We start from the raw sequence: 24107 nt of genomic DNA, 5'->3' as shown, positions 1-24107 counted from the left end.
ATAGAACTATTATTATAATAAAAACAATCACTAAACTGTCATTTTTCTATATTTTGCATATGAGTTATATATTTTTTACTTTATATTCATTTTCAGAACTAAAAATTTCAAAATCTGAAAATAGCATAAATTTTTCATACAAAGTATCATGCCATTTTAGAATAGAAATAATTTTATTGCTAAATTTTTAAAAAAAAGCAAATTAAATTTTTTCATAATCAATAAAACAAGCAATTAATTAAAAATATTTATTTAAATTCTACAAATTTGATTCAGATTCAATTAGTGAAATAAAGCATAATGAATTTATAATTAAAAAAGTCACAACTTCAAAAAAATAAAAAATATATCCCATGTGCATTTCTGAATTGTCTAAACCAGCATTTCTCAACCTTTTGACTAACATGTACCATCTTAACAAAAATTGAAAACCTTTAGTACCACCACTACAAAGTACTACCACCACCGTTCTTAAACAAAGCTCAAATCGCATAAATTTACGGGTGTTAGAGAAAAAAACTCAATCAGGATGTTGGGGTTTTAATTTTTGAATTTAAGATAAAAATACCTTACTTCTTTGTGTACCACCGGTTAAGAACCCCTGGTCTAAACCAAGCATTCCTAATGAGATCAGTATTAATCCCCTGAGGGTGTGTGAAAAGTTAAGTCTATGATGATCAAGGGGCCAACAGCCAAACTTGCATTTGCAACTTATCATCATAGTCAAACTCCCATTGAATAGAACATATTAATAAAATTGATAATTAATTTTTTGTTGATAGAAAGTTATATAGCAAGTTTATTTCAAAATGCATAGTTATGCTAAGTTTTGAAATTTAAGTCATTCCAAAGAATTACCCCAAAATAAAAATTATTAATGAACTATAGATTTTTCACTTTTCTTACCTTTTGAAGCACACTTAAGTCAATAATTTATTATGGAAAACAAGAAACAGGATGAATATTTTTGAAATTATTTTAGAATTAAGAAAGAACAGATTAAGAAATTTATTAAAAAAATATTTAAATAATTACATCAGTAAATTGATTAAGATCGAATTTTTGTGCAATTGGAATCTGTGATTTTGTTTCTATTGTAAAATTAATAATAAATATAATAATCCATTTTTCATAACTTTTATAGTTTTAGTCCAATTGCTATCTTCAGTTTATTTATATGGAATTATCTGTATTACTATTATTCCGAATGTTGCATATTATAGCGAGAAATGGAAGGGAGTTGATGTAAGAAAAGAACTGAGAATCCCTGGTTTAAACAAATAATTACATGTAAAGGCCGCCAGATACTTGAATAATCCCACCTGTAATATAGGAACTTCTTCTGGATGCTAGAAATACACAAACATCTGCTATTTCTTCAGGTGTGCCTAAACGTTTCAATGGAATTTCTTTTTTGATTCGATCCATTACTTTATCAGGAACACTTTTTACCATGGGTGTATCAATAAATCCTGGCATTACTGCGTTGCATCGTATATTATATTTTGCAAGTTCGCGAGCAACTGTTTTCGTAAATCCCTCCACCCCTGCTTTAGATGCGGCATAATTACATTGGCCAAAATTCCCTATTTTTCCAGAAATACTAGAAATATTTACTATTGATCCATCATCAACTTTCGTTTCTATCATGAGTTTGCTCAATGCTTGCGTCATGAGATAAGTTCCTTTTAAATTAACTTTAATAACGTCATCAAACATGGCCTCCGTCATATCAAGCATTAGGGTATCTCTGGTAATTCCAGCACAATTTACCAGAGTATTAGGAAACAGGGAATTCCTTTTTATTTTTGCCATCAAATTAGTGACGGATTCAGAGTCTGAAACATCAACTGCCTCAGCAAAATGTTTCCCAGCATCTGAAAAATATGATTCAGTAAACCGTAATTTCAAATTATTCCAATATTCTTTTATTTATGAAATTAAAATAACACTAAATGAATTTACAGATGTTCAAGGAAATTATTAGACCTGGAAGATTTTGCACTGTTTCTTTACTCGCGTCTTCGTTTATATCAGTGGAAATGACGATCGCGCCTTCTTTCGCAAATGATAAGCAAACAGCTCTCCCTATTCCACTTCCTCCTCCAGTTATAAGAGCTATCCTTCCTTGTAATAAACATGCCATATTAAAATTGTAGCTCAGGACAGTTATCCTAGGATAATATCTCTGCTACTACTAACACTAGTAACCAACTCCGCACACAAAACGAAACAAACCCCTCACGCGATACTGAACTCTATTGTTGCCAGATTTATTTTCACTAAAAGCTTCTAGACCAATCAACGTCTATATCTATACCACGGAGTATTACGGACCCCGTGGTCTATACATATTCTTTGGCTAAACCCACTAGTTCAATTTTTTTTTTTTTTTTTTTTTTTGTCAGGGGAAGGTGCGGATGTTTACTTGCTTTAATATCATCTTTTTTGTTTAGATTTGTGATACTTTCTATCTTCTGCTTTTATAAAAGGCAGAATGAATCTGGAAAATTCGCTGGATATTCATGTGAAATGTGTCACAAAGTTCACAAGACAAAATAAAAAATACAAATGAAAAACTTTAGCCTTGTTCATAGAGTCGACTATGCTAAAAAACAAAAGAACTGTCCGTTGTATATTTGAGTAGAAGCAAGGCCAAACTAGATCTTGGTAGAAGGGTGCGAGCACCACGAAGTAAAGTTCTCATGGCAACACGTAGGCGACTTTATTACGTACTAAGAACATATAGTATAGATAGATGTTGAACTGGGGTGCTTAACCACCAGGGTGCCTGGGTGCCATAGCCCTACCCCTTGATAAAAGTTTCGAATTATGAGAAATATAACTGAATGTGCTAAATAATTAAATGAGCAAGAGTTTAAATTCATAATCGCTAATAGTTAAATACATATTTTTTCTCTTAAGTACCTAATTACTAATCCATACATAATTAACTATTTTTTTAACAACTATTTCACAGAAGAATACATGTACACACAAGAGAAACAAAATACGAAGTGCGACGCCTTAGTGCCACTAGTAAAAACAAAAAGCAATCAGGAGGAAAAAAGAACAACATACAATAAAGAATCTGAGCAACAATTTGCATTACACATTACTAACATTTAGGATCGCCCTTAGGCGTTTACTGAAATTGGGGTCCCTAGTATCATAACAATAGTTTTACAATCTTTATCTTCGTAGGTGTTGAAACTAAATAACGTATGCATAATCCGAGTTCAGAAAACAAAACATTTATTTTACATATTTTAAAGAAATAACGTTCTGAAACAACATGTTTCATCTACACAATCAATCGACGCTTTCACCAGAGCATTACGCCATCAAACCTGGCACACATCCAAAAGTTCAAATTGAAGAATTACAGAAGCGTTGTTGCCACACAAGAAAAGACATATAGTTACAACTTCACACAATAATAAAACAAAAACACACTTTTGAAAAATAGACAATAATAATAAAAAATAGTAATAATAAAATTCTTAACAATATTTTCTCGATTATGCAACAGTAGGTAACACGGGTAGAAATCTTCGTGAATAGCAATAAAAGCAAATAAATAGCATTTCACTGAGTCCTGCAGCACAAAATCCGATAGAAACACATATATGATAAAAATATGAGAAGTAAAATAAAATTAATATGTACAAGTCCCATTAAGTTTAAATTTCACAGCTTAATTCAAACTTAATTCTTGAAGTCAATAAAACTGAAAAAACATGAAAGCACTGTAATCTTGAATAGAAGAATAATATAAAATAAAGATGAAAATACATAGAAGTCAATTTTTTCACTCTGAGTTCGTCTTGTATCGAACCGCAACTTTCTTAACAGGTTGAGTTACAGTATGCGTTAACGAAATTGAAGATAGTATTTGGTTAACCATAGAATAAAAAGTATAAAGTTATACGGTTACGTCATGAAATTATTCCAACCGGTGAAAAAGCGGTATTAGCCAATAGAAAATAAGTACTGTTTCTATGGGCAACTATTAACAACATGGACGAATTTTGTGAAAATTTGACCGAAAAACTTCGATGTTTATCCTCCGATTTTGATGAACAGCGATACGACGATGATGATTTTGAGACTGCAACATCAGCGGAGCAGGTATCTGGATGTATTTTGACATTCGTTTTACAATTTATCCATTGAATGTTGTAGAACATAGGAAATCTCTGAATTCGAGAAGTCAGTAGAAGTTCAAAATTTTAATGCTTCGAAAGTATCAGAAAAGCGGCTCTTGGGATACAAATCTAACTTAATTAATGAATTGATAAATTTTTTTTTTAAGTATTGTTTTCTATTAAAAATCAGGTGTTTGTTTCTTAGAACACCCTTTCCCAGCCTTAAGAATAATTGCATCTTGTTTTAAAATGATATAAGTTCAGCTGTTAGTTGTAATATACCTGTTTGCAAGATGAATATGTAAAAAATAATTATTTACCCTTTCGTCTGCATAATTTCACGTAGAAATATATGCAACTCAAAACAGCTTAAACTCTTCCAATATGCGAAACCAAAGAAAACCGAAGAAAGTGCTTAAAGTAATATTTCAGAGTGCCGGTAATTTGCTTATTCTAAATGCAGCCTGGGAAAATGTGTTTAAGAATACACTTATCTCGATTAAATTGTAAAATTTGATAATTGTGTGTTAGCACAATTACTTTAGTAGAAGTCGCCAAATTCGGGTAATCATATATGTAAAAATCTTTTCCACGTAACTAACACAAGAGTGCAATTTAGAATTTTTTTACTCAAAAAAAAAAAAAAAAAAAAAAGAGTGAAAACTTATAATTGCAAAAAATTACTTTTTGTTATATATACCGTATATTCCGGTGTATAACACATTTAATACATGTGCATTATATGCCAGATATAAAAACGATAGCTTAAATAAATAAGGGCAAAATTAGATTTTTACATTCACCAGAATGCTGCTTATATAAGAGAAATGTCATACCTTATGAAATTAAACATTTTCCTTATCGAATAACATCATGAGTTCGTCTGCCATTATATCTTCAGGCATATCATCTTCACCATCACTGTTATTTTGATACATAAATAAACCATTCTATCTTTCACCAACACCAAACATCTTTGCTGCAGCACGATTTCAATTTTCTTTCATAAAATGAATGGCTTTGCATTTAAAAACAGCATTGTGTTTTTTTCTTTTCTCAGAAGCCATATTTACCATATTTATTAAAAGAAGCTGTAGATCAACTGTATTTCAACTAAAGCAAATGTGATTCACTTAAAAATATGCCTTCAAATGACTACAGAAAGAGAAAACATCTAACTGAATGAATTCTGCAAATTCATTCAGGTTAGAGGTGCTCTACAATAGCATTCTCTTGGACAGTTGCATTAAATACAATCCACCCTCTTTGCCAGAATATTTACTCCCTCAGACATTTAACTCACACACATATTGTTCCCCTTATCGCTTGTCAATGCGGTTTACCATTCTTCGAAAGGCTAGGACAAATGTTCGAATAAGTGAACTCATAAGAGCATTACATGTGTCTTTTAGGTTTCTTCGTGAAGAATTGGGTGTATGTTATATAGTGAACATACCTAAAAATTAAAAAATGTAGCTTGAAATTATAGATTCGTGTTATACGCCAGAAAATACAGTATATAGACTGCATATTAGTTAAAAATTTATGGTGAAATGCATAATCACCCACTTATTTGGCATCTTGTACAAGAGTAAGAATTGGATTTTTCTCAACTTCTTTTGACTTTTTAACTGTAAATACATCAATGTGTACATGGACAAAGTCAAGGGAGTGCGCAATGCCGAATTTGTATAATTCTCCGATATTTTTTTTAAGTGAAAATATGTCTATGTGTACATGGATATCGAGTTTATGCAATTCTTAAAAACACACCAAGCAGTGGGTGATTCTACACTTTTCCAAAAATTTATACTAAGAAAACAACCTGTAAAGTTACTTATGAGCAGGTTCTTCTTTCTTTCACGCAGTTGGAAATTTTATGCTGATTATTTTGATATTAAACTAAAAGCAATTGTTCCTTTTAGCAATTTTCTAGCAAAATTCTGTATTCCTGCAAAATATGTTACTGGAATTTTTTCTGTTGGAAGCATATCAAGCATAGCTTAAATTAATTAAGACAAAAATCTTCGGCGATTCTTTACATTATGGTAGCTTGGCGATTTTTTGCCGAAAATATGGCGACCAACCCTGCTACAGCAACCTGCTAGTTTTGTTTTGGACGCCATTTTGTTTTCACGAAGTAAATCATGTTTTTTTTTTTTTTTTTTTTACTCAACATTTTTTTAACAATCTGCTAGCCGAATTACGCTTATACTAAAACTTTTATGGAACAAAAATGCTTAATCATGACGAAGATTAGGTGCGAAATTGGGAGAAAGTGCAGAATCGCAAACTGCTTGCCGCGTTTTTAAGAATTGCTCATACATGGTATCCATGTACACGTTGACCTATTTTCACTTAAAAAAAATCCCAGAATTGCACAAAAATGGCATTGCGCACGTTCTTGATTTTACCTATGTACACATCGACCTATTTTCACTTAAAAAGTCAAAGAAAATTGACAAAAATCCAATTCTTACTCTTGTAAAAAGCGCCAAACGAATAAGTGGGCGATTCTGCACTTTAGCAGCGAAATTCTTTTTAAGTGCTTATTAGCTAAAATCACGATCGGAATTTTCCGGAAAATGTCGCATTACATGTGTCATGATCTCTCAGTAATTAAGTAAGGACTTTTACCATTGTTTGAACAAAGTTTAATGAATGAGGATTATTATTATTATTCCTCCTTTCCCATTACATGCTTTTTTCCATGTCATGAGTAAATGAATTTTAGCTTTCACTAACTGAAAGAAATGCTTCTCACGATTAAGAAAATTCTGCTTCTTGAATTGCTTTCTGTCTTCTATAGCTGTATTTTGCAGATTCAAAGTATGTAATGTAACAACTTCATGTGTGTTAACTAAATCTGATTCATAAGGTAATACGTTTATGACATATCCAGTGTTACTTAATAATGTTCACCTCATGTACTTTGAATCTTTTGTAAAAAACTACCATTTCTAATAGTACATTTCAAAATCATAAATAGACTTTAAATTATTTCATATTAGATCAAAAATATGTGATACTTTTAACATTTCTCTAACATAATTTTTTATCATTTGAATGTGAACACATACAATTTAAACTGTAGATGCTTAGTATTCATTCATGAAAATCAAATAAATATGAACTAATAGTCATATAAAATTTTAAAATTCTAAGCATTTTTAAGTCAGACGTTTCATATTCCAATTATTATCACCCATGCAATTGTTGCCAATTCATAATTTCATCAAAAATGTCATCTGTAACAACTGAAGATTAACACTCTGATCATATAATCCCCTCCACTGGCCAAGCAGTTGAATGGTGTTGAATACTGGGAGTTTATCCTGGGTTCATTTCCAGATGAACAGGCTGGCTGCATGGTTCTTTTTCATGTTTACCCTGTGTGTATTGTAAATATGAGTCAGTTCTCTGTAGAAAGTATGAAGGCATCTCTTCCATTAGGCAGACAGCCTTTATGAGCTTTGACATTTTCGAATAACACCATCTAATCATTTACAAGCATTTGCATTAAAATTTCTTTTTTTAGCTCTGAATATGTCTGTTAAAGAAAAATATGAGCATATGTACTACTGGAAGGGAAGTTCCCATGTGATTAGAGTATAATTGTTAGTCTTGTGGATGGTTTTATGTAGCTTAAAAAATTTCAGTACTTACATGTTTTTTTTACTCTGAACTACTACTTTTTGTTGCCCCATGAACTTTACTAAGTGTGACTTCAAATGATGTCATGCTTTTCCCATATGTTTCTTTTCCCACCATTTTGAAGAAGTCCATACCTGCTCGATCTTTTGGGTATGACCTCTGGAATGTAGATTTTCAAAGTTGAATTTGTGGTTCACATTGAAAAGCTCAAAACCAGCTTTTTGGAATTCTTGCTCTTGATGCGCTCTTTGATTGTCTTGAATAAAAGTTCATTTCATGCAAATTGGAACATTGGTGGTTACTCAGCAAAATGTTATAACATTCAAGAAACTAATAACAGCACCTTCATTGTTTGGTAGATCCCCAAGACCCATGATCGAACTATAAACTTAAAAAAAGGAACTCCATTCTGAAAACTGCAGCTTATAGGCCTATTTAAAACTTAGTGACATCATATAGTTGCTGTAGTTATTAATTTGGGTATTGTTCTGTTGTTGGGGCTGGATTCAAAGATGTATGTATGCATGTGTGTAGATGTATGTGTTCATATGTACATACACATATATGTGTATATACACACATATATGCACATACATACATTTCTGAATCCAGTTAATGATAACAGAAGAGTACCTTTATTTGTGTTAGGGTGTCAAAGCCGGCAACTGTTCCCTCTTTTTTTTTTTTTTTTTTTTTTTTTTTTGTTTTGTTGTTGTTGTTGTTGTTTTGTGAATTTTCGCTTTCTGTCTGTTAACACTTAATTTGAGAATATGAATTGGATCATCCAGGAAGTTCTGCAGTTTTTCGAATTGAAGCGTGTTTTCTTTACTAATTTTATTACTGTGATAAGATGGATCTTGATCAAAACAAATAATTAAATACTGTCTTTTCTGCTCACATTGCATAGTTCTAGCATTTGTTATGGCATTATTTTTGTTTCATTGCAGTGCTAAGTATGGAGTACCTAAAAATTCATTTTTATTAATTAAGTCTTTTGTTTTAAAAGAGGAAAGAATGTTAGAGAAACTACTCATAAAATTTGTGCTGTTTTCTGATGACACATTTTGAGGCTTACTTAAGAGTTATTTTGGGAATTATTTAAGCATTTAAATTTCAGCTTCGAAGATTTTGCCTGCTCTTGATGACAATTTTTTATAAACAAGGACTGTTAAAAAAAGCTATTGTTGAAAATTCATATGACGCATTTCAGGAACTATCAGACAGAGTAAGTATTCCAAAACAGTATAGTACATGATCATTTGAAGAAGACTGGCTGTGTAAGCTGCTGTGATGTACCCTGTCCGTAACAGAGCAGATTATGCTTGCTTGAGTTTTGGCATGTGTTTCTTTGCTGAAAAGAAATAAAGAAGTTCTTTTTTAAAGCAGCTGATTACTAGAAATGAGAAGAGGATGCTTTACTAGCCGATTACTAGAAATAATATTAACAGAAAATGATCATGGTACAAGCAAAAAGAACTACTTTAGTAACAATATAAGGGGGAGCTGCATCTAAAATAACATTTTGTATATGATGGAACTACAAAGGAATTGTATACAGTACAAAGTCTTTAATCCGAACGTACATAATCTGGACCTCAACGCTACAAACTTTCTGCACATGCGTAAACGCATAATGCATTTACGCATGCGCATGATACCTTTATGCACGCGCATGTGCATTTACGCATGCGCGTTTAATGTATAACGGACGGTATAAGCTAGGTTAAAATTGTCTAATTATCTATTTCAGTTAATGTTGCAGATTGTTTTGTTCCTTAATCTTCTAATTGGATCCAGCTTATTATTTTTTGCAGACTGTTAGAGCAATTTTAGAAAAAGTAAGCTTGAACTTTCAATTATGTCAAAAAGAGTTTCGATTCTGGAGCTGCCAAAGGATCTACAAAGCATGTTTCAATGTACCGCTTCCGATAGTGAAGAAAGTGACAGAAAGGTTATTGAAAACGAAAAAATTTCGATTGACAAGTTAGTCGGTATTCTTGACACAGCAATTACAGGACTTGAACAGTGGAACTTTGTAACTGAACAAGAAATTATGTCTGTTTATAGAATTAAAGAGAAAATATTAGCACAAAAAATGAAGCAGCTTACATTGAAAGAAATATTAATAAACTAAACAAATAAACATAAATTTTTTTTTAGTAAATTTTGATACCCTTTAGATCATAATTGCTCTTTATTTCATAAATTCCGGTTTCATATTTTAAATTTTTATAATGCCATTTTACCAGATTTAAATTGATGATTTATTATCCGGAATTGCCGAAGTTCCGACGAGTCCAGATTAAAGACTTTGTACTGTACTTTAAATTGTTTTCACCAAGGCAGATTTTGAGCAGATTACCCAGATAGCAGTTTTAAAAGCAGAAATTGAAACAAAGCATTCAGAATTGACCAGTTGTCAAGTTATTTATCTTCCATCACGACACTGCTTAGCCTGGCATTTCAATGATTGTCAGAATGAGACATATTGAGTGTGGCTCCATTCCTTCCCTTCAGGTTGCTGCAAAATTCTCTGTATGGAGTTCCTTTTTTTTTTTTTTTTTTTTTTTTTTTTTTTTGGAGACTATCAAATAGCACCTTAATAACTTCTTTCCGAATAAATCCAATCATTTTTTTAAAAAATCTGAAGTGGATACCCGATGACTTCTTTGTATTGTAAGAATCCTAAGTTTTACTAACGTTTATTTTATTTTAAATCTTTACTATCACTTCTTATTTTCTACTTCCGGCCAGAATTAAACGCTTTAACTTATTTTTGCAAATTGTCTTGCTAACGCCAAGTACTTAAGTTGTGGCTTTTTGCCAAGCGAGAGAGAGGAAGGAGTTATTGGAAGCAAGCCGCTTGCCATTGTAGTTTTACGAGTTTTCGCTCTGTTGCTGGTTGCCTTCAAGGCCAGAGGTTTAGTCCTCTTGATAATTACAAACGTATCGTAGTTTTAGCTGCTCGGCGTACTTCGGTACTACATACGGACCTTTGTTAAAATAAAGGCCAATCTTAATGCTAGGCACTTGTATACTAATTCAAAGTTAGTTTTAGTTAGAGTTTTAGTTAGTAGTTTTTATATTCTTACGTTCAGACCACAAGTGGTTGGTCTCTGTATCCCGAAGTTCGGGAATACCTGTAAAGATAGAAAATAAAGGGTTTCGTATACCCTTCCTGCTTGTATTGTCTACTTCACAATTTCTTGAACATAGCTTGAGTAAGCTCGCTGTTCCGAGTCAGGACCATTAATTTTTCCAAAGCAAATCAAAAGAAACGCAAGTCCTGATAGTGGCGCCCGAAGAAGAATAACAATGGCCGACTTTCAAGAAGAACCTGAGGTGCCTGCAGCACTGGCTCAGAATCCAGAAATGCCAGCTGCTGCCCTCTGGAAGGATTTGGTTACATCGTCCAGACCATGCGCACATCGATGAAACCAGCAGCAAGCTTTGATGGAAACTCATTGGTAACCAGTTTTTGGAAAAATTGGATGACCACTTCATGCTATATCCAGACCATGAGTTCCAAAAAGTCACCTTAGCTACCAGTGCTATGAGGGTCCAAGCGCTTAATTGGTTCAAATGTATAGGCAGAAACCTCTTGGGTCAAGCGGGAACTCCCACCTATACTTACGAAAATTTCAAGACTGCCTTAGTAAAAGCCTTCCCTGTCTTAAGAAATCGTGCAAAATTAGAAGCGAAATTCTTCAGCATATACCGGCAACGAATCGAAAATCTTTCCAGCTTTATTTTAAGAAAAATTCACGTGTTTAAACTCTTGTATGGAAGCCGTCCAGGTCCTGAGATAATCCAAGTAATTTTGCCTAGGTTACTTCCCCAAGTACAAGACTTTATTGAATTAAGGAACCCGACTACACTGGAAAAGTTATTTGAGCTAGCAATCCAGTTTGAAAGTAGAACGGCGGACATTGAAAGAAGACGCCAGTATGAGCAACGAAACCAATTTGGTGCGCCAAGAACACGGCTACGGAAGCAAGTCGAATCAGTTGGCAAGGAAACCTGAGTATCCAAAAACAACCGGCGAACGTTGACAGTTCAATAGTAAGCCAGAAAAAAGTCTGAAGGCCAGCAGAAAAAGAAGGAAGGCATAGAAAGGAAGAAAGAAGATTTAAACTAAAACGGATTTCTGCTGATGGGGGGGTGCGGAAATCCGAAGGCCAAGTAAACCCCTCTTCCTTCAAGTTAAATACAGTTATTGTGAAAAATTTGATTCTTCCAAAGATTGAAGTTTTGGTAAACAATATTCCAGTCACCGCACTCCTGGATACAGGCGCGCAGTGTTCCTGTGTTGCAGAAGATTTTTTTAGGAAATACTTCCGTAGATACAGAATATATAATTCGGATAATACGACAGTGTTAGCTGCGCAGGGGGAAAGATGCAAATGCATAGGTAAAATACCACTCTTTATTCACATTAAGGAGCAAGTAAAGATCATGTTTTTTATCGTAAAAAATCTCCAAGCACATGTAATTTTAGGGATAGATTTTCTTTCAGAGGCAGAAGCAATGCTGGATTTTAACCAAGCGTCCCTTAAGCTGACTATGAAACCAGTGCTCGAAGAAAATAGAGAACCACCCACGTTAAATCTCAACCACCTGCCTACGGGAGAGCAACAAAAAATTCGCCAAGTGGTAAGTGAATTTGCTTCGTTATTTAGTGATATTCCCGGATTTACTCAAGTGACTAACCATAATATCGACACAGGAGATTCACTGCCAGTTCGCCACAAGCCGTATCGGTACGATAAAAATAAAGAAAAAATTATAGAGTGGCACATTCGAGATATGTTACGTAAAAAGATCATAACGCCCATCTGAAGTAGTTATGCTAGTAGCGGTTGTGTTATGTAAGAAAAATAACGATTATCCAGTAACACATCCGAAAAGGTGGCGTTTTGCGATTGACTATCATAAATTAAACTTCATGACTAAATATCCGGTATATCCGTTACCTATTATTGAAGAAATTTTAAGGAACATAACTTCTACAAAACACATGACTACGTTAGACCTAACTACTGGTTATTTTCAAATAGGTATAAAACCAGAGGATGTGCCTAAGACTGCTTTTATAACCAAGTATGGCAGTTATGCATTCTTGCGTATGCCGTTTGGTCTTTCAGGGGCACCTGCAACATTTCAGCGATGTATGGACATTGTGCTAAGGCCTGTTCTAGGAAAGACGACATTTATATATTTAGACGATATCATTATTACTAGTGATAATTTGGACCAACATATAAAAGATTTAAGAGAGGTGTTTTCATTATTATATGAGGCCGGTCTAAAAGTTAATGTCGAAAAGTGCAAATTTGCAGCCCCTGAATTAAAATACTTAGGTTACAAAATTTCTCAGAAAGGAATCCAGATAGACGAATCAAAAATAATCACTGTTCAAAAGTATCTGCCACCAAATACGGCGAAGAAGCTGTCTTCTTTTCTAGGACTTTGTTCATATTATAGGTCCTTTATAAAAGACTTTGCAGCTATTGCTGAACCATTGTTAAAATTTAAAAGGAAAAAGGCAAGATTCTTGTGGACGGCCGAAGCCAATAGTGCGTTTGAAAAATTGCAAGCATTAACGCAAGCCCCTGTTTTGAAATTTCCTGAGAACGATGAGAATTTAGAAATTTCAGCGGATGCTTTGGATTATGCGGTAGGAGCAGTACTTTTGCAGAATCAGCAGCCCATGGCATTTTTTAGTAGAACTTTAAATGAAACTCAAAGAAATTATTCCACGACTGAGAGAGAGGCACTTGCAGTTCTGTTAGCAGTGCAAAAGTTCCGAGTCTATTTTGGAAGTGCGCCAGTAACAGTGTATTCTGATCATGCGGCGGTAACTAGATTGTACTCAGGGAAAAACTTATCCCCAAGGTTAATAAGATGGGCACTCAAGTTACAAGAGTATAATTTGGTAATTAAGCACACCCCCAGAAAGAAAAATATCGTAGCAGATGCCTTATCCAGAATAAAAATAGATGAAAAAGGTAATACTGTAAAGGTGGCAATGTTCACAGCATGTACGATACATTCCCGAGAAACTGTAATAACCGAACTGGGTAAGGATCCGGAATTTAAAAATATTCATGATTATTTAAAAGATCCTGAAAATTTTAGCCACGAAGATATTGTGGCGATAAGAAATAGGGCGGCCCATTACGAACTAATAGACAGTCTATTATTTTATACAAAAACTATGAATTCCAACAACGAATTTCGACCTGTTATCGCAGCTAGTCTTAGATTAAATATATTGCAGTAGTTGCACGACTCGCCTTTAGCTTCTCATGGTGGTATTCGAAAAACCATCCAACGCGTACGCGAAGCAGTTTATTTTCCTGAGCTGCAAAAGTTAACAAGGGCGTATGTCCAGTCCTGCCCAACATGTCAAGCAGTTAATTATATTAATTTCTGCCCGGCTGGGTTTCTAAATAGCATTAAATCAGAATTTCCAAATGAAATAATTGGCATCGATTTATTGGGCCCTTTCCCGAAAAGTCAGTTAAATAAAAGTCGGTATCTCCTTGTTATGGTTGATCATTTTAGTAAGTGGACCGAAATTGTTCCCTTAAAACGAGCCTCCGCGAAATTAGTTACTGATTCTATTTTAAATAAATATATTTTAAAATACGGGGTGCCCCTAAATGTTATATCGTATAATGGTCCTCAATTTGTAAGTAATATATTTAAAGACATGTGCCAAAAACTGGGCATACGTCATTTAAAAATGGTCCCATATCGGCCGCAATCAAATATAGCGGAACGAGTCAATAGAAATATAGTGAAAATTATCCTTAGTTATGTTAAGGGAGAAGTTCGACTAACGCAAAGAGAGCCAGGAGAAATGGCAGCAATCATAACACGGCTCCAAAACGGAAGATCTAGCCATCGGACAGGAGTCTATGCAGCAAATGTCGACGATTTGACGAAGGAAAACCAGCTGCAGATGCAAGGAAGCAAGAAAAGTTTGAACAGTCAGCAACGAGATCCAGGCAACAACGAGACAGATTTGTCCTGGTTCCGCCAAGACCAGCTGCCATCAAACGGCCGAGACCACAAGCAGATGCTAAGAAGAAGGTCTTCAAGGATGACCGAACTGGAAGAAAAAGGAAGCACACGGAGGAAGGAACCGAAAGGCAACCCCGCACAAGACGGAAGATAAACCAGACGGTAGTCTTCGCCACTTTCCAGGACTGGGCAGCAAAAAGGATGTCTGAATATCACACAGATAAGTAATACTTTATGTTACTTTGAAACTTTAAGTTAAATTTTTCATTCTTACTGCAAGTGGCAGATTTTAAGAAGTTTTACCTCATGTGAGGCCTACCTTTATCGCCAAAAAGGCGAGAAATGAGTTGTTACCTATTTTGGTATTATGTTTTTCAATTACTCGAGAGTAAAACTAAAATTATTTAAAATTATTGTATAATAGGAATGTGTGAATACTTGAATATTGTAAAAGCATTGATAATCTTTGAGAAAGGTACCTTAAGAAAGTTGTAAAATTATTGTATAAAATTTTATTTAAAAGATTCTGGCAAGAAAGAAGTTTTAGTCTGAAAGACTTTTGAAATGTAGTATTTCAATGTAGAAGAATTAGCACTTGCTTGGAAAAGAATAGAAGTTAACAAACAATGTACTACTAATGTATGTTTTAAAATGCGTAAAATTAATGGCATGTTAATATGTCCTTATGTACAATGTGAACTGTTATCTTAAAAGTAAAGAAATACTGTGCTATATTTAAAGCGAAAATGTTAGAGTAATACCAAAATTTTAACTTATTCGTACGACTGTAAAAAGAGCAAATTATTGTGAATATGTGCTAAAGGTTGAATGAATGTAGTTAGGCTCTCTGACGCTACACCTCACAGTTATCCACTTTTCAGAATAGTACCTCAGGGTTCAGAGATGAACACAGTCAAAAGTCGTTAATCCGGACTCGTCGGGATTTCGCGATTCCGGATTATCGATTTTTCCGGATTATAGATCATCAGTTTAAATCTCGTAAGATGGCATGCAGAAATTCTAAAATTAAAAATATGAAACCGTAATTTATGAAATAAAGAACAATTATGATCTAAAGGGTATCAAAATTTACAAAAAAAGCTTAATATTTATTTGTTTACTTTATTAAACATTTCTTTCAATGTAAGTTGTTTAAGTTGCTTCATTTTATGTGATAATACTTTCTCTTTAATTCTATAAACAGACATAATTTCTTGTTCAGTTACAAAGTTCCGCTGTTCAAGTCCCGTTATTGCTGTGCCGAAAATACCGACTAATTTATCAATCGAAATATTTTCCTTTTCACTAACCTCTCTGTCACCTTCTTCATGTCTTTATCCACTTTGCAGCAATTCCACTTTTTGTTTTATGGACATCGAAACATACTTTCGTTTTGTAGATCCTTTGGGAGCTCCAGCATCGGAAATTCTATTTGACATAATCGAAAGTTCAAGTTTACTTTTATAAAATTGCTCTTACAGTCTGCAAAAAATAATAAGCCGGATCCAATTCGAAGATTAAGGAACAATGCAATCATCAACATTAACTGAAATAGATAATTAGATAATTTTAGCTTATACCGTCCATTATACATAAAACGCGCACGCGAAAACGTATTCTGCGCTTACGCACACGCATATGCGCAGTCGTCAAGGTCTTACGCGCACGCGTAAATGCCTATGCGCATGTGTAAACGCGGCGCATGCGCAGAAAGTTTTTAGCTTTGAGGTCCGGATTATAGATCATTCCAGATTATGGGTGTCCGAATTAGCGACTTTTGACTGTATAAGGTGTGTTCTGAGGTTTTGTTGTGTTCAATTTTAACACGCTAGTGTTTTGATTGCAGGCAGTAGTGTTGAACACTTGTACATAGACACGCACGTGTTTGGTGTTTTTCTTTACAACACATGTCAGAGAGCACGGGGAGATAATTAAATAAGGGCGTGAATGAAATAAGAATAGTTTTAAAAGAAAAATATACATATTCATGTTACTTGCCATTTGATTGTTTAACATTTCATTAAACTAGTTTTCCTTCCAGATCTCTGGAAGGAACCAGATTCAACTAAGAAACTCCTGTTTATAGATGCAGTACAGATGAAAAGTAATTGTCCATGGAGTTGATCATGTAAAAACGACTTTTTAATTTCTAGATTAAATAGTTTCTAGTGAGAAATGTTTGTAAAAGATTGGCCTCGCGTTAGATTCTAGAGCTAAAAGTTTTCAACAAGGTCGTTTTAGACCTCAGTTTCAAACTAATTAATTCTGGCGGGAAGTATGTAAGGATCTTAAGTTTTACTAACGTTTATTTTATTTTAAATCTTTACTATCACTTCTTAATTTCTACTTCCGGCCAGAATAAAACGCTTTAACTTATTTATGCAAATTGTCTTGCTAATGCCAAGTACTTAAGTTGTGGCTTTTTGCCAAGCGAGAGAGAGGAAGGAGTTATTGGAAGCAAGCCTCTTGCCATTGTAGTTTTACGAGTTTTCGCTCTGTTGCTGGTTGCCTTCAAGGCCAGAGGTTTAGTCCTCTTGATAATTACAAACGTATCGTAGTTTTAGCAGCTCGCCGTACTACATACGGACCTTTGTTAAAATAAAGGCCAATCTTAATGCTAGGCACTTGTATACTAATTCAAAGTTAGTTTTAGTTAGAGTTTTAGTTAGTAGTTTTTATATTCTTACGTTTAGACCACAAGTGGTTGGTCTCTGTATCCCGAAGTTCGGAAATACCTGTAAAGATAGAAAATAAAGGGTTTCGTATACCCTTCCTGCTTGTATTGTCTACTTCACAATTTCTTGAACATAGCTTAAGTAAGCACCCTGTTCCGAGTCAGGACCATTCATGTTTCGAAAGCAAGTCTTAAAAGTATGACTATTAAATTATGCACATTTTTATTACTGCATTTTGTTTAAACTTGTTTCCTTGTGTTAATCTAACTTAATTTATAAAGACATTAGGTTTTTTTTTAATGTGGGAGCCGTGAAATATGAGCAATGCCCTTGCTAGCACTCAACCTGGACCTCTCGAATACATGCTGAATGGGCTTCCATTACACCATGATAGGCATGATGGAGGGAGGGAGAAATTAACCTTATATACTTTAAATACCTTTTAAAGAGCAACTGAGGATAACAGAACCCAATTGCCAAATCCTAGTGATGACAAATTATCATCCACCACTTTTTATTTTGGGTGCCACTTTAGAGACATTAGTTTTTTTTTTTTTTTTTTTTCCCTGACATAAATATGAGCATTGCTCTCACCAGCATTTGAACCTGGACCTGTCAATTGTGCACCGAGTGTGCTACCACAAAGGCATGCTGGAAGGAAAGAAAAAATACCTTATAATTAATCAATTATTTAAGGCAATTTGAAAATGGCATAAAAAATTGCAAATTCTGAAATTAAATATCCCAGTCAAATTTTGTCGTATGGGAGTGAAACTTCTGTTATTTTTATTTTTTCATAATGATTGTAAAGCTTTCACAAATATAAGTTTTGGAATCGGTAGATTGCATTCAAAGTTAGATTTTGTTATTTGTCCAGATTTTTGTTTTAAAATTTGAAATTGCCAAAGCATGAATATTTTTATCATTTAAAACACTTCGATACTGGAAGTACAGTCAAAAGTCGTTAATCCGGACTCGTTGGGACTTCGGCGATTCCGGATTATGGTAAGATAGCATGCAGAAATTCTAAAATTAAAAATATGAAACCATAATTTATGAGATAAAGAATAATTATGATCTAAAGGGTATCAAAATTTACAAAAAAAAAAAGCTTAATATTTATTTGTTTACTTTATTCAACATTCCTTTCAATGTAAGTTGTTTAAGTTGCTTCGTTTCTTATGTGATAATACATTCTCTTTAATTCTATAAACAGACATAATTTCTTGTTCAGTTACAAAGTTCCGCTGTTCAAGTCCTATAATTGCTGTGTCGAGAATACCGACTAATTTGTCAATCGAAATTTTTTCATTTTCAATAACCTCTGTCACTTTCTTCGCTATCGGAAGCGAATTATAATGACGAGGAATTTTATTTAAATCAATCATATCAAAGACGGAGTACATCGAGATGAAATACTACATTTAGTAAGGAATTATAAGCCAAATAAAATGAAAACATCTGCCCTGAAGATAAGGATAGTGCTGACAGATCATCTTCCAATTCATTGTGCGCCGGGGCGTTAAAGATAAACAAAGTTTAGATAAACAAACATTAAAGTTTAGATAAACAAAGGATATGCCTTTATCCATTTTTTGCAGCAATTCCACTTTTTGTTTAATGGTCTTGGAAACATACTTTCGCTTTGTAGATCCTTTACATATTAGTAAATATATATCAGGAATTCTATTTGACATAATCGAAAGTTCAAGCTTACTTTTATAAAATTGCCCTAACAGTCTGCAAAAAATAAAAAGCCGAATCCAATTCAAAGATTAAGGAACAACGCAATCTGTAACATTAACTGAATTAGATAATTTTAGCTTAGCTTATACCGTCCATTATACATTAAACGTGCATTCGTAAACATATTTTGTGCATGCATATTCGTTGCCATAATGGTCTTGATGCACACAGAAAATTTGTAGCTTTGAGGTCCGGATTATGGGTGTCCGAATTAACGACTTTTGACTGTATATATCTACGACCAATGATTTCAAAAATAAAAGCCAGTTAAAGGATTGGGTATATATTAAGGTGACCAGACGTTCTGCTTTTGGCGGGACAGTCCCGATTTTTAAAAATTTGTCCCGTGTCCCACAGCGTTTTAAAAAAGGTCCCGATGTTTTTTAAAGAATGCATGATAAGCTAGGGAACAATGGAAGAATATGTTTTTCGGCGGCGATGTGGCTACTTTACCAGGATATGAGTCTTATATTATTTTTGTTAATTTTATAATGTTAAATTTTAATAACAACAAATAATTGTTGACAACTGATTATCAAGACCTGCTTATCAAAGTTCGCATTGTTGATCAGTTGTTAGAATTCGACCATCATTGTTTGGACTTCTTGGCAATGATGAAAACATTTTGTAACTCTCTCTCAGACGCTACGCATCATTGATGCACAGCTTCACTTCTTTGTTCGATGTCCTTGTCCGGAGCCTGTGGCTTCACGTTGCCATCTGAAGTAGCAGCCATATGAGGTTCATAGATTACCGGTGCAGACGGAACCTCGCTCCCTACCGATCTGATCTGATCAACATGTCGGCACAGTAAAGTTCCTTGAACGCCAATTGTATAATGCAGCGCTCTCTCCTTATTTGTCACTCTGCCAATTTTCCATCGGGAATTTGCCGATCTATAATCCCGAATGGTAATCTTTTCTCCAATCTCAAAATTTCTGTCTTTGAAATCATAAGTATTCCTTCGGATGCATTATTCCACTCTTCATCTAAGATTTGGAACAACTAAATCAATTCGAGTTCTAATTTCTCTTTTTAAGAATAGCATTGCTGGACTTAACAAGGTTGTCAAGTTCGGTGCCTTTCTATAATTCATGAGGAATATGGCAAGTGTTTGTTTAATATTTTCTGGATAACCTTGCATTGCACGTAATGCTTGTTTAACTGTGTAAATGTACCGCTCTGCTTGCCTGTTACTTGCTGCTTTAAACGGAGCACACGTTTTGTGTTTAATTCCATTATTCCTTATAAAAGTTTCAAATTCCCCTGATGTGAACTGAGGACATTGTCACTCACTACTACTAAAGGCAGTCCGTATCTTGCAAAACAGTCTCTCAAACATTCAATTGTCTGAAAGGAATTTGTTGACTTTAGGGTATACACTTCTAGCCATTTAGAATGTGCGTCAATGATAATCAAGAACATTCGTTCAAAAATAGGGCCTGCAAAATCTACATGAATGCGTTCCCGAGGCACACTTGGATATTCCCAGGGATAGACCCTTGTCCTTACTGGATCTGATTTGAACTTAATACAACTGACACAGTTCCTAGAAACTTCTTCAATATCATGATCAATTCCCTTCCAAAAGGCGTAATATCTGGCGATTGCCTTCATTTTAACGATTCCTAAATGCTCTTCGAGAATTTTAACTTGGAGTTTTTTTGGAACAACTACCCTCTGACCACTCATTATACAGTCATCTTGTAAGGTGTACTCTCTGCTTCCCTACCGTCCAAACTTTCTCCAGATTTTAATTTCATATAAAGACTATTTAATTCTTCATCAGCTCACGTTTCCCGAGCTATCTCCCTAGCTGTTACTGGAAGAGTTTCAATTTGGGAGAGTTGGAATATTTCAACATTATCCTTAATGCTTAAATCTTCAGATTTAAGAGGCAGGTGTGACAGGCAATCAGCATTACCGTGTTCCTTGGTATTTCGATACACAATATCAAACTGATATGCCTGCAATATCAGTGCATAATGTTAAAGTCGGATGGCTGTGAAAATAGCCACTAAAGGTTTATGATCTTTGACAGTGCTTCTTTATCGATTTGGGCGTATTTCTGTTTTGCGTTAGTCAGTGTCCTCGATGCGAGATAGCACTCGCATCGAGAAACTCTTGAAAATGAAAAACTCTTGATCGTTTGAAAACTCTTGTCCGAATGAGGCGCCCATCAAATAAAAGGGAACTAATTGAGGCTACAATTGTTTCCTGGCATCATGTAATAACGAAAGAAGAGCTTAAAACTCTTGTCAGCTGAATGAAACATCGATGTGAAGCTGTAATCAAAATTAAAGGGTACCCTACTAAGTACTGATAACTCACTGCAATCATCACTATCTAATGTATATCGATAACTATTATCGTTTAACTTTTTTTGTATTGCAAATAATTGAATTTTGTGTTTTGTATTGAATTCAGTAATAATTTCTCTTTAAAATGATATATACAAGTTTGCATTTTGTGAAACGTAACGTTTTCTATAAGCAAAGTTCAAAAACATAAAAATTTCCAAAAGTGTCCACAATTTTGGCCACCACTGTAAATGCTAGGCCTTTTGATAGTTTATTTCTTCCAGAGATTTATTATATGTTAAAACCAGCTTTAAAATTAGAATGTGATTTCATTTTAATACCTTGTAGAGACATTAGGTATATTTTTAGGAGCAGGAAAGATGAAAAATAGCAACCGCCTTCGCCAGGAATCGAACCACGGACCTCTGAAGTACCGGCTCAGTGTTCTGACCACTACACCACAAAGGCACACTAGGAAGGCAGGAGAAATACCTTATATACTCTCCCTTTTAAAGGGCAACTAGGGCTTTTTAAGGGATCCAATCGCCAAATCCTGGATGTGGAGAGTCATCATCCACATCCCTTTTAGTATCGGGTGCCACTGTAGAGACATTAGGTATATTTTTGGAAGCAGGAAAGATGAAAAATGGGAACCGCCTTCGTTGGGAATTGAACCATGGAACTCTGAAATACCGGCTCAATATGCTGACCACTATACTAGGAAGGCGGGAGAAATACCTTATAACCTACAAAATGTATCTGCTTATGAAATATATTTATTATTTTAATTTTTTTTTTCTTTTAAGTATTAGCATTTTACTTTTGGATGTTTTGCATTACAGATTGAAGTGGAAGATTCTGTACAAAAATGTATCCAAGTAATAAAGAATATTGTTGAAATAGACCCAAAGTACGTATTTTTTTAATTTAAGATTTTATTCTGATCTCTGCAGGCATTTTACATTGAAATGCTGCTAATATTGCCAATAAAATGTCTTCTCAAAAAATAATTAAACAAATTTCATATTCAAATGTGCAATAAAAAGGTGGGGAAAACTGGTGATTAAATCAATCCCCATCTAAAAAATAAATGACCCCATCTAAAAAATAAATTACCAACTAAAAGTGATGGTTTGCATTCTGTGTCACTACCAATATTTTTTTTAATATCCTTCAGAATGGTTTTAAAAGGATCATTTATTTTCTTCCTTAATGTAAATTTTTTGTGAGATAGGATTCTGAGTAGTGACAGGGCATTTTTTGGTATTTTTATTTTGCTCTTCCTCACTTCTTTTAGTTTTTGTATCAATTTTTGTATCTTGAATATTAGTTATGATAAAGTATACAAGTTATATATTAGTTTGCCCTATAAGTCTCGGCATTTTTTTAAGTGAAATTTTGCACGAAAAAAAGTGCTTTGGCAATGTGTTTAATGTTATTTGATAGAGAATTATGTGCTCTACAAATTAGTGTGTTTAGTTTTTTTTTATGCTGATATACTTTTTGTTCTTTCCAATTCGTTAAAATGAAGTGTCAAGTTGAGGGGGGGAAACATTTTCAACACCTGCTTTTTGCGTTTAATCAAGGTGCCAAAACCGCTGTTCAAAAGATTTGTAAAGTGTATGTCGAAGAAACAATACCTCTTAGAATGTATTAAAATTGGTTTAAGCAAATCAGAGACAGCAATTTTGACCTCAAAGACATTCATCGCACTAGATGCTCCCTTCAGTACGATGAGGAGTGACTGAATCATTGTATTCACGAAGAGATCCGTGCCAAACGACGAGGGAGTTGGCAGAGCTAATGGAATGCTCCGATAGTAACATAGACCTTCACCTGATCAAAAAGGTTAAAAAGTTAGGCATATGGATTTTGCATGCTTTTAATGACAACAAAAATAAATAATAAATAAAAATAAATAAATAAATAAACAAGCTGTGATCTCCACTGGTTTGCTTGTCATCATTGGTCAACTTGGTGTATACAAACAGCAATTTCTCTACTCAATAGTTACCAGTTACAAAAAATGGTGCTTGTATGCCAATATGAAGCAGTGCAAGCAATGGCTTAAGGCCCGCCTACACGTAGTGATTTCCTCGGCCGACTTAGCTGGCCGACAATATCTGAGATAGCTCGCCTGCCCACACAGAACGATTTTCTCGTTAGTACAGAAATTCACTCAGCCAATCACTGTGAAAGGAAGTGTTCCTGCCCTCTACAACATCACACTGCCTACGATTTGTAAACAAAGCTTACGGTGTTGTCAAATAGTCAAAATAATGGATGACTATTTTACTTTAAATTGGTACTATAGATACAGCTGCAATTTTGAACTTAGCTACTGCTACAAAAGGGGGAAAAAAGTTTAGACCGGAAATTGGGTCAAACGACGAGAAATTCGTGGTCCCTTCATAATACCCTGCTCCTGGAGTTGTGTATTGAAGACACGGTACAATTTGGAAAGTGTTTACGGATGATGCCGCATGATTTTGATTTTTTTGTTAAATTTAGTTTGCAGCAAAATTTAAAAAAAAGAATGCTTTTCCTTTGTGTAC

At 34.2% G+C, this 24107-nt stretch overlaps 2 protein-coding genes across 3 annotated transcripts in view; one reads left to right on the top strand and one right to left on the bottom strand.

Moving 5' to 3' along the window:
- Positions 1–234: 234 nt before the first annotated feature.
- Positions 235–2275, bottom strand: LOC118196094 ((3R)-3-hydroxyacyl-CoA dehydrogenase-like). The gene is made up of 2 exons (XM_035367495.2): positions 1990–2275; positions 235–1877 (listed from the first exon to the last, which is right to left on the bottom strand). Exons 1-2 carry the CDS (start codon positions 2144–2146, stop codon positions 1285–1287), a joined length of 750 nt encoding a protein of 249 aa, XP_035223386.1. The 5' UTR covers positions 2147–2275; the 3' UTR covers positions 235–1284.
- A 1591-nt stretch (positions 2276–3866) lies between these two features.
- Positions 3867–24107, top strand: part of Fntb (Farnesyl transferase beta subunit) — a 90205-nt gene continuing 69964 nt past the window's right edge. Inside the window, exons 1-2 of one of the 2 annotated variants that reach the window (XM_085816486.1) lie at positions 3867–4131; positions 22395–22462. In XM_085816486.1, the coding sequence (XP_085672612.1) occupies positions 4021–4131; positions 22395–22462 (179 nt within the window). In that variant the 5' untranslated portion in view covers positions 3867–4020. The remainder of the gene's footprint in view (positions 4132–22394; positions 22463–24107) is intronic. The other variant, XM_035367493.2, reaches the window with a different exon arrangement.

Source organism: Stegodyphus dumicola, chromosome 5, assembly GCF_044657685.1.
Source record: "Stegodyphus dumicola isolate Sdum_Otavi_A_Nest chromosome 5, ASM4465768v1".
NCBI classification, from domain to species: domain Eukaryota; kingdom Metazoa; phylum Arthropoda; class Arachnida; order Araneae; family Eresidae; genus Stegodyphus; species Stegodyphus dumicola.
Note: the sequence above shows the minus strand (reverse complement) of the source record. Positions and strands in the feature narration are given on the sequence as shown.

Coding starts and splice junctions, on each gene's coding strand:
- LOC118196094 (XM_035367495.2), bottom strand. CDS start 2,146: ATGGCATGTTTATTACAAGGAAGGATAGCTCTTATAACTGGAGGAGGA. Junction 1,878..1,989: donor AACAGTGCAAAATCTTCCAG/GTCTAATAATTT, acceptor CATATTTTTCAG/ATGCTGGGAAACATTTTGCT.